Source organism: Emys orbicularis, chromosome 21 (genome assembly GCF_028017835.1).
Source record: "Emys orbicularis isolate rEmyOrb1 chromosome 21, rEmyOrb1.hap1, whole genome shotgun sequence".
Classification (NCBI taxonomy): Eukaryota; Metazoa; Chordata; order Testudines; family Emydidae; genus Emys; species Emys orbicularis.
This window is the reverse complement of record NC_088703.1, coordinates 9,321,225-9,332,804: the sequence shown is the minus strand read 5'-3', so window position 1 is coordinate 9,332,804 and position 11,580 is coordinate 9,321,225. Positions and strand designations below refer to the sequence as shown.

Sequence of the window (11,580 nt, the reverse complement as noted above, 5' to 3'; positions counted from 1 at the left end):
GGGAACGTGGCTTGGGCATAAGCTCAGGTGTGAATGGACATGCTCTAGATACACAGGGGTGTCCCCATGGGGTGAGGCCAGTGCAGTGATGCCCCTTCCCTGGGAGGACAAGGGCTGTGTCTACACCACAACTGCAGCAGTGGCACAGCTCAGCACTGCGGCTACGCCGCTGTGGTGTCGAGATGCAGATGCTACAGCAAAGGAAGGGGCTTTGCCGTCACCGTAGTTAATCCACCCTTTGAAGCTGGGTCAACCTAAGCTTTACGTGTCAACCAGACCAAGCCTCAGTCTCATTCAACAGGAGTAAGGGCACCCACACAGCCCTCAGCGTCACTTTAACTGCATGGGCTGAACCTCGCACACTCAGTCCAACCCGTGCGCCTGTCCCGTGTCCACCAGGCCTCCATGGATCAGTTCTGCTGACTCCCTGTGAACCAGCTCTGGGAACAGCCCCTCCGCCCCATGTGTCCCAGAACCAGCTGTTCCAAGAGGGGTTTGTGTGTTCAACATGTTCCAGGAACACGTATTTCACAATCCAATGATATAAATAAAGCCACAGCGTAGGGCACAAGGGTCACTTCTCCTCTCTGGGCTCAGTTGCACACACCCACTGGGTCACTGCAGAGAAGCGCGGAGGGAGGGGCTCTCTGCAGTGAAAGGCCTGTCACACCTCCTGCCCCCTTGGGTCCCTGCCCCCTTGGGTGCTGCCCCATCTCCACAGCCTCACAGCCTGTGACCGTCAAACTGAGCTCAGCCTTCCGCTCTCACAAGGACGATCGCCTGCCCTAACCCCTGGCCACGCTGCCCCACAAGGCGTGTGCTGTGAACATGGGGTTTCCCGGGTGCCTCCTGCTCCCAGCTGGGCACCCCCTTGACAGGAGCTCAGCTGCCTGCGCTGGAGCCGGGACCACAAGGATCCTCATCATCCTGGCCTGGTTTTGGGGTGAGTGGCCTTTTCTCTTTGCTCTGGCTTTGAATAGCCCTGGGGGCAACCTGTGATTCTCCAGCCCCACCCATCAGACACGGCGTAGCTGTGTCCTGGGAGCCAGAACTCTTGGGGTCTATTCTGCCTTGGGAAGTGGAATGGGGTCTAGTGAATAGAGCAGAGGGGCTGGAAGCCAGGACTTCTGGGGTTTATTCCTGCCTTGGGAAGGAGAGTGGGGTCTAATGGTTAGAGCAGGGGGTGATACCAGGATCTGTCTAGCTGCAGGTACGATTTTACAATACAATTAATTTAATTTTTTTAAGTGTTAAAAGAGTAAAAAGAAACTGTCATGTCTCTGAATCCTGGAGCTTTTTCCCAGCAGCCCTGGGCTGGTCTCTTTAGGAACACGGGACACAGAGAGCGTCATATAATCCTAGTCACATACTTATCAAGCGCCATCTTCACGTGAGTTAGCACATTCTCCCCTCACCCATTAGGAGGCTGTTCCTGAACCTTCTTCTCATTTCCAGACAGTTTATCCCCACTTGTTCTTGTGCCAACAATTTCCTTTGGCTTTAGTTGGAGTTGATTCTGCTTTGAGCAGGGGGTTGGACTAGATGACCTCCTGAGATCTCTTCGAACCCTAATCTTCTATGATTCGATGAGTAGCTCTTCTCACTCCCTGTGGTTCCTATGATGGATTCATACAGAGCAACCATATCCCTGCTCAGCCTGTGCTGAGCCAGCTAAACCAGCCAAGCCCCTCTTGTCAGACCAGCCTCCATGCCCCGAACGTCCTAGCAGCCCTTCTCTGCACCTGGTCCCATCTGAATCCATCTGTCTTGCACGCGGGTGACCAGAACTGCACACAGGATTCCAGATGATTGCCACAAATGACCTAACTCCTGTCCTGCTCTCACTGTGTTTGTTCAGTGTTTGACGCTTCATTTCTTAACTATTATTTATTATGCAAACACAAGAATTCATGTTACGACAGCACTGTAGGCTGAGCTCAAGGCCCTGTGGTGCTGGGCTCTGCACTGGCAGGGCGACAGGCAGTCTCTGAGCTCAAGAGCTCAGTCTAAATGGAGAGGATACAGAGGGGGATAGGGACACAGAGAGGGGATGTGATAGTAGCTGTTGGGAACGGAGCCCTGGTCTCATCACTTCCAGCCGGGTGCCCCTCAGCACTGCCGCTGTGCTTGGTGCTGTACAACACACGACCAGAGACAGCCACTGGACTCACAGTCAGCCATGAACTGTGCTGTCCCCAGACACAGCCCTTCTCAGACTCAGGCAGACACTGACAGAACCTGTGGGACAAGGACAAGTTAATATTACAAATCTCAGCTCCCTCTCAGCATCCACCAGCATTTCCAGAGGGCCAGCAATCCACTTTGAAAACCCAAATACAGAGATTATGGCTCTGTCGCCGGACACTAAAAGAAGAGCACATCACTGAGAAAGTTTGTAGATGACACAATTGGGGGAGTGGTAAATAATGAAGAGGACAGGTTATTGGTTGAGAGATCTGGGCACTTTGTAAACTGGGTGCAAGCGAACAATATGCATTTTAATAGAGGTACATGCAAATGTATACATCTAGGGACAAAGAACATTGGCCATACTTATATATTGAACTCTCTCCTGGGAAGTAATGACTCTGAAAAAGGTATGGGGTCACGGTGGATGAACATGAGCTCCCAGTGTGACACTGTGGCCAACAGATCTGCTGTGGTCATAGGATGCATGACCAAGGGAATTTCTAGTACGAGTAGATAGTTTATTTTACCTCCGCATTTGGCACTGGTGTGACCGCTGCTGGAATCCTGTATCCAGTTCTGGTGTCCCCAGTTCAAGAAAGAGGTTGAAGAATTGGAGAGGGCTCAGAGAAGAGCCATGAGAATGTGGAAAGGATTAGAAGACCTTTCTTTATAATGATGGATTCAAAGAGCTTGATCTTAACAAAGAGAAGGTTAAGAATCATAGAATATCAGGGTTGGAAGGGACCTCAGGAGGTCATCTAGTCCAACCCCCTGCTCAAAGCAGGACCCATCCCCAGACAGATTTTTGCCCCAAATTGCCCCTTCAAAGATTGAACTCAACCCTGGGTTTAACAGGCCAATGCTCAAACCACTGAGCTATCCCTCCCCCCGACTTGATCACAGTCTATGAGTATCTACTCATGGAACAAGTATTTCCTAATGGGTTCTTCAATCTAGCAGAGAAAGGGGGAACAAGATCCAATACCTGGAAGTTGAAGCTAGACAAATTGAGGCTGGAAATGACTCATTTATCAAGGGTCGTGGTGGATTCTCCATCACTGTCAGCTTTTAACTCACGATTGGATGTTTTTCTAAACAATCTGCTCTAGGAATGATTTCAGGGCAGGTCTCTGGCCTGTGCTATACAGGACTCAGACTAGATGATGACAGTGGTGTCTTCTAGAAATCTATGAATCTGTAAACCCCCCCGAGTCCAACTGAAACTTTCTACCATCCTATCACACTGTGCTGGGTGCGGGGCTGGGGCAGGTTTTGTGGAGCCCATAGGATCTCACAAAGCTGCTAAAACACTTCGCATTCAAAGTTTCTCCCTTGATTTGAGAGGAGCGCCACTGGGACCCCACTGGGATTCCAAGTCTGGTGAAGAATTCATTCATTAGAATGAACGTAGCACATTGGTTCATTACATACTTATTAGCCATGATGGATCATAGAATCATAGAAGATTAGGGCTGTAAGAGAACTAAGGAGGTCAAAGCAGGACTAACACCAAATAAATCATCCCAGACAGGGCTTTGTGATGCCGGGCCTTAAAAACGTTTAACGATGGAGATTCCACCACCTCACTAGGTAACCCATTCCAGTCCTTCACCACCCTCCTAGTGAAATATTTTTCCTAATATCCAACGTAGACCTCCCCCACTGCAACTTGAGACAATTGCTCCTTGTTCTGTCATCTGCCACCACTGAGAAAAGCTGAGCTCCATCCTCTTTGGAACCCCCCTTCAGGTAATTGAAGGCTGCTATCAAATCCCACCTCACTCTTCTCTTCTGCAGACTAAATTAGACCAGTTCCCTCAGCCTCTCCTCATAAGTCATGTACCTAAGCCCCCTAATCATTTCCGTTGACCTCCACTGGACTCTCTCCAATTTGTCCACATCCTTTCTGTAGTAGGGGTCCCAAAACTAGATGCAATACTCCAGATGTGGCCTCACCAGTGCCGAACAGAGGGGAATAATAACTTCCCTCCATCTGGTAATTGGCTTGCAGCCTTAAACCCCATCCCAAGGTGTTCTGGGATCGCAGAAGGCAAATTGCTAGGTAACTTGGGGGAAGGAAGTCCCCTGGAGTTACTAGTGTCCCTCCCCTTTCCAAAGACATTGCATCATGCTCAGCCTGTTCCTCTGGGTAACAGTAGGGTTGGTGAGAGATGGGTTGCTTCTCACCAAGATAACTTAGGGTGAAGTAGGGTCCCATTTTACAATAACCCACCCCTAATGCCATTACAATAAGCTCAGTTTAGCCTTTCTATACGAGCTGGCAACTCTCTTCATGTCTGGCCCCTTTGGAGATAGGTTCTTTTCCAAATTTGGACAAGTCGTTCAGAGTTGTTTTCCCATCAAGAGTTGTGCGGGACTATATCCAGCAGCTGCTATCGGTGTTAATCTGTAACTCAGAAAAGCAAAGAATGGGTCTTCCTGCTGTAGGATTTTCTTGGCTGTCTGTACAGCTCTTTCAGCTTCTCCATTCACTTGGGGTAATGTGGGAGGCTCACAATAAGAGCAAAATCATATTTAGTTTGGAATGACAAATTCTGCTGCAGTGAATTGTGGTCTGTTGTCTGTCATTAGTTGCTCTGGAATACCAAAGTGAGCAAAGGTGCACTTCAGTTTCTCCATAACACTGTGACATGTCTTTCAAGTACATTATCTCTATATACCTGGAAAAATAGTCCATGATGACTGGGTAATGACAACCTCTGAATTTCCATAAATCTGCAGCTAGTCTCAGCAAGGTCTCTCTGGTAGAAATGTTTGTACATTGTATGGTTCAGCAATGTCTCTTAAGTTGATTTGTACTGGATCTCCTTTCAAAAGCCCAATATCATAAGAACATAAAACGGACATACTAGATCAGAGCAATGGTCCATTTAGCCCAGTATCTTATCTTCCAACAATGCCCAATGCCAGGTGCCCCTGAGGGAATGAACAGAATAGGTAATCATCAAGTGATCCATCCCCTATCACCCATTCCCAGCTTCTGGCAAAAAGAGGCTATGGATAACATCCCTGCCCATCCTCGCTAATAGTCTTTGGTGGACCTATCCTCCCTGAACTTCTCTAGTTCTCTTTTGAACCCTGTTATAGTTTGGTCCTTCACAACATCCCCTGGCAAAGAGTTCCGCAGGTTGATTTTGTGTTATATCATCAAATCCTTCAGTGAGTTCTTCCACCTTTCTCACTAAGCCCATCGTGGCTGACAGGCTGCTGCTGAGAAGGTTGATGGTCTGTGGTTCTTTGATCACATGCGCTCTGAATGCAAAGCTTTTGTCTTAGTAAGTTGTTTCTGTGGTGAACTGTCCCATGCATTTAAGAGTACCTCCAGGGCTAGTCACAGCCCTCAGGTGACTTCAGCTATGGGAGGATGTGACAGGGTGCACTCACACCGAACCGAATGGGGAAGGGTTAATTCCTCATTGTGAGTGGAAGAGGCCACACCCCCAAGTCCCTACCAGGCATGCACCAAGTATAGCACTTCTATAAAAGGGAGCAGCACAGCTCAGTCAGGGCAGACCGCTGGAGAGGAAGGACTCACGCCCCAGACTCCAGCCCGGGAGGTGTCGAAGCCCCAGACTGCGGTGCTGAGACCCAGGCAGATGCTCAGGTACCTAAGGACACCACTCGGAGGTCGGAGCCACCGGGAGCAGCACAGTCCAGGGAGACCAGAGACCCAGAGGATGTCTAGACCAAGACTGCAGGAGTCACAGTAGGAAGTATCCCATGGAAGGACTAGCCATTGTCCCTACAGCAGTCAGCGTGTATCAAGCCTACTCTCCACTACCAGTGTCCTGGGCTGGGACCGAGTGGAGCAGGGAGGGCCAAGGTCCCCCTAAAATGGCTGCCACTCACCTCTGGAAGGCAGCCAAATCCCCACTCTGGCCAATAAGCCTTCCTGCCCTGAGGATTAGGACAAACCCATTGACTCTGGCCGCAAGGCCTTACCACCCCATGGACCAGGGCAAACCTTATTGACTCAGGCCACTAGACTTTTCTGTCCTGTGGCTCAGGGCAATCCTATGGGCTCAGGTCACTGGGCCTCACTACCCTACCGACAAGGGCATCCCTATTGACTTTATCCACTGGGACGCATTGTCTTGAGAGAACGGACAGCTTGAAGACTGGGGTGCACTCACCCGTGCTAGATGGGAACACCCCACCCTGTCACAGAGGGGTTGAAGGGCATTCTAAGTCCCTTCTGGGATGCCTGAAATATTAGCTCCTGAGTCAGTTTTATAGTCAAGTGTCTTGCCATGAACATTCAGTTTCACTCTCCAGACAGGCTCCATGTCCCAGAAACAACGGCTCTTGATTGTCTGTAATCTGAATCGGCTCCATAACTGCTCTGGTGCTGCAAACAGCTGCAAAATATCCATATTTCATGCAAATATTACCCCATGTGCCTCTGGCTGGACATGTATCATCGCTTGGGATAGGACCTTTTCCACACCTAGTGTATGTAGGCTGTCCCTCTTAGTCTGGGCATTCTCTCTCCCTGCCTCATGCCTTTTATGGTAATGACCTTTAACACTCAAACATCTGTTTATAGCTTCTAAGAGCTACACTAGAGAGTTTACAGCTGCAGAGATGCAGCAAGGCAGCTGTGTCACGCTCTCTAATGTAACCACTCTGAGATGACGGGAGAGCTCTCCAGTTGGCTTAACTACTTCACCCCCATGAGCGGCAGTAACTATGTCAGTGGGAGAGCTTCCTCCGCCCACATAGCGCTGTCCATACCAGTGCTTAGGTCAGTGTAACTTACATCGCTTGGGGGGGTGGCTTTTTCACACCGCTATGCGCCATAAGTTCTACCACAGCAAGTGCTAGTGTAGACATAGCCTAAGCTAAGCCATAGCTAGTTTCAGGTTTAACAATTTGCTCCTGCCTTTGGTTCTGTTGTTTGACTAATTCAGACTGGTTTGCTATTGGAATAGCTGTGGCTAGAGTTCAATCTCTTCAGTTGGAGCTGCCGTGAAATGTTTTATCTGTTCGCGCACACAGGCAGGTTATTGGGTTATTTTCAACCTTTGCATTCCTGAAATCACAGTTTTTACCCAATATATGTGGAGCTTTTATAAAATATTCCAAACTTTCCCCTGGTTCTTGAGTTTTCTGGTGGAAAGAAGCTTCTTCATAAGCCGCATTTCTCTGAGGTATAAAGTATGCATCGAACATAGCCAGAGCCCTTTCATAGTCACCTTTGTGACTGTCTTCAGTAAAGTCAAAGGATTTAAAGATATGCTCGGCCTCCTTCCCATAGCTGACATTAAAGATGATACCTGCATATCTCCAGTTTCCTTATGCAGCTTGGCAGCAATGTGAAATCTTGTTTCCAGTCTGCCCATGGTGAAGTTTGTGAAAGATGAAGTTCTCTGGGGCACTGAAGAGTGGCACAGTGACGAGATCCTGCAACCTTCCTAGCTTTGTTCCTTCTGTTTATGTTCTTAATTTATTCCACATGCCATGTCATGTTCTTCTGTACCAAACATGGACTGGTCACAGAGCTTGCTTTTACATACCACGATCCTTTAATGCTCTGCCAGGCATGGCTGAGATCAGCTTAAAACAGGGGCAGGCAAACTTTTTGGGCCGCATCGGGTTTCATAAATTGTATGGAGGGCCGGTTAGGGGAGGCTGTGCCTCTTCAAACAGCCAGACGTGGCCCAGCCCCCGCCCCCATCTGCCCCCCCAGCTTCTCACCCCCTGACGGCCCACCCGGGACTCCTGCCCCATCCAACCCCCCCACCGTTCCCTGACCGCCCCCCGAACCTCCACCCCTGACTGACTCCCGCTGTCCCATCCAACCCCTCTTCTCCTTCCTGACTGCCCCCCAGGACTCCTGCCCCATCCAACCACCCCTTCTCCCTGTCCCCTGACTGTCCCCGGAACCCCTGCCCCTGACTGCCCCCCGCCACCCCATCCAACCCCTCTTCTCCTTCCTGACTGCCCCCCAGAACCTCTGCCCCAACCAACCATCCCTTCTCCCTGTCCCCTGACTGTCCCCGGAACCCCTGCCCCTGACTGCCCCCCGCCACCCCATCCAACCCCCCCTCCTTCCTGACTGCCCCCTAGGACTCCTGCCCCCAATCAACCCCCCTGTTCCCCACCCTCTGACCACCCTGACCCCTATCCACACCCCTGCCCCCTGCCCACCAGCCTGAACTCCCCGGCCCTCTATCCAACCCCCTCCCCCCCCCACTCCCTGCCCCCTTACCGGCTGCCTGGAGGGTGACGCCACCACGCACCACAAAGCACCAGGTCAGGCCGGGCTCTGCAGCTGCGCTGCCCCAGGAGCTCGCAGCCCTGCCGCCCAGAGCATTGCGCTGCCAGCGGTGCAGTGAGCTGAGGCTGTGGGGGAGGGGGAACAGCAGGGGAGGGCCGGGGGCTAGCCTCCCAGGCCAGGAGCTCAGGGGCCGGCAGGAGGGTCCCGTGGGCCAGATGTGGCCCGCAGGCCATAGTTTTCCCACCTCTGGCTTAAAATAAGGTATTTTACACACGTCACCACTTAGTGGGTGAGCAGTATAATACACTTTTGCATCCAATTATAGGGCTTGTGGGGTTGTCACACTCCAGGGTGGGGGGACACTAGCCCCAGTCATGCCTGAGGGGAGCAGGGTGTGTGAGACCTTCAGTGATGCAGGCAGTGTGAAAGCAGGTGGCTCGGTTTGGAAGGGCTGGTGCAGCGTCATTGGTTCTGACGTCGCTCACCACGTCTTGTATTTTGCCGGCTACTTAGGGCTCATCTGCACTGGAAAAATTACAGTGTAGATGCTACCAACGCCGACAGGAGACGTTCTCCCATCGGTGTAGGCAATCCACCTCCCTGAGAGTCAGTAGCTAGTGTCACTGAAATATGATGTGCAACTGAGACCTTTTCTCCCAGTGCATCAACAGAGGGCAGGGGAGAGCTCACTCTGGCCACGGCTTACATCAGCCAGTGTTTGGAGATCCCTGAAGTGTCCAGTCATGGAGATAGAGACTTACCTCATGTCTTTGCTTTCTTTCAGCTTCTATGACAGGACTCCCCATGGCAGGTAAATACAAACATAGGCGGAGGGTGCTGGGTGTGTGTGTGTGGTGCATGCTGCAAGGTGCAGCTCTGTGTACAGCTATCTCATAAATCAGGGTGGGGAAGGGCAGAGTTAAGATTATTTAAACTAGTGGTTCAAATGTAGAACTGGAGACCTGGGTTCAAATCTTTCCTCTGCCGGACTCAGCCTCACTACATGCCTCTGTTTTCCCCACCAGTGAATTATTAGCAAGGTGGACTGTGTGGCAGAGTGCAGGACATCCTGGCTGTTGGGTCCCTGTGGAAATACCCAGGCCACCCAGCATCTCGAGAACTCACCCTTGTCTAGCAAGTCCAAGTTATATTTGGGCTGTGGAAGCTCCTGGATGAGCTGCTTCAGTTTGGGGTGACCCCAGATTTACCCTGGGATAGGATCTGCCCCAAAAGATATTTTTGCCTTTAGTTATTATTAGATACATTTCAGCTCAGCTCTGACTGGGGCTGGCGCATGGCCCCGACCCCTGCAATGGGGGAGTGGAGGTGCCGTGAGTGACGCCAGCTGGGGTTTGCGGGATGTGGGGGTGGGGTACCAGGCGCTGGGCTGCCGTGGTGCCGTCACCACAGGAGGGTGCTCAGTTCAGCACGGGGCCTGCCCTGTCTGTCTGGGCACTGTGGAATATAGAAGAGCCGAGTCAGCCCCAGTCAGCCCCAGTGGAGTCTTTGGGGAGCAGAACTACAGCCCCACGAGGCTGCTACTGTTGGCTCCGGTCAGGCAGGGTCATCGGGGCGCAGACGGGGAGGGAGCCCAGGCAGGGGCAAAGGGCAGTTCAGTCTCCTGACCAGTTTTGCCCTTTGCCCCTCGGCTGGGAGCCGCTCAGACTGAGGGCTGGCCTGGCCTGCACACACCTGTCCTGTCACGGAGGGGAATTAACCCCGGCAGCTCATTTCACATTTTGGGCATCAGAGAGCTGCAATGGCTGCGACTTCCACTCACTACCAGCTTGGACCCAGGGCCCCAGACGTGAAAGCCCAGTGCCTGTTCCCCCCACGCCAGCCACTGCCCCTGCCTGAGCTGGGACCAAATGGGATCTGGTGCCCTCCAGGGGAAAAGCTCCAGGTCTCCTTCCCCCAGTGTACTGCATCAGCTCATCCCCCTCGCACAGACTACTGGAGCCAGAGTCCCCTGCGGGGAAAGACCCTGTGTCCCATTCCCATCCCACGAGTCAGCCATTCCCCCCTGCCTGGGGCTGGATCAGAGCTGGTGACCTCCAGAGAGGAACCCCCCAGTGTCCTATCTTGAGACAGCCAGTCTGCCACAGAGGGACTGAATGGGAACCAGAGTAAAGGATAGGGGGAAAGTCCCATATTCCTTTCCTCTAGCCCATCCCTGAGTGTTTATTCCCTTGGGGTATTTGCAGACTCAGGCATCCCAGAACTAACTCAGCTCCGACTGGTGAACGGCCCGAGTCGCTGCGCTGGGAGAGTCGAGGTGCTTCACAACCAGCAGTGGGGAACCGTGTGTGATGACAACTGGGATTTAACTGAGGCCAGAGTCGTGTGCAGGCAGCTGGGCTGTGGGACGGCGTTATCAGCCCCACGTGGCTCTCGGTTTGGACAGGGAACTGACCGTATCTGGCTGGATGAGGTAAACTGCACAGGGACAGAAGCCGCCCTCTCCGAATGCAGGGCTAGGCCTTGGGGAGTGCATGACTGTAACCACGTAGAAGATGCTGGTGTTAAGTGCTCAGGTAAGAGTCATCTCTTCTGTCATGGTGGGTGCTGCAGGGAGTGGATTGGGAAGCTTTCAGCGCAGCCCCTGGTTCCCTGTCTGAGTTCCTGTGCCCCAGCACAGTGCTAAGGGCCTGTACTGAAGGGAGAAGGTTGGGAACACAGTAGAGAGTGCTCTCGCCTAGCAGTCTGGGCTGACCCCAGTCCTCCCAATGGCTGACAAAAGGTCTGTGCTGCAGCGTATGAGGTTCTCTCCCTACAGTGAGTGACGCTCAGAATTCCCCGGAGCTGAGCTAGGGGGCATGAGCTGCAGAGGGTGGTGTGTGGGGCACAGTGAGAGGCCCTCTCCCCGCTCTGAGTCCCCCACCCCTCCCTGGCACAATGGGGCACTGGGTAAGCATGGATCCCAGCTGTGGGACTTGGTGTCAAACAGAGCTTGCAGACACTCCTGGGGACTAGAAACCCAGGTCACTTTGTCAAGAGTTGGGCTAATAGCTCAACTATGCAGGACAATTTGCCCCACAGATAATTACTCCTGAACTTGTAACGTCCCCCACAGCTCTGACTGGACAAACATTCCCCCTACTTCCTGTCATGCACAGTCACCATATTTCTGTGCCCTGACTCTCAGCTGC

At 52.2% G+C, this 11,580-nt stretch overlaps 1 protein-coding gene across 1 annotated transcript in view; it reads left to right on the top strand.

The window, feature by feature from the left end:
• Window positions 1-789: 789 nt before the first annotated feature.
• Window positions 790-11,580, top strand: part of LOC135892886 (uncharacterized) — a gene marked incomplete at its 5' end in the record, with an annotated part of 126,392 nt that continues 115,601 nt past the window's right edge. The window contains 3 exon segments of the mRNA XM_065420654.1: window positions 790-943; window positions 9,216-9,242; window positions 10,636-10,965. Of these exon segments, the coding sequence (XP_065276726.1) occupies window positions 790-943; window positions 9,216-9,242; window positions 10,636-10,965 (511 nt within the window).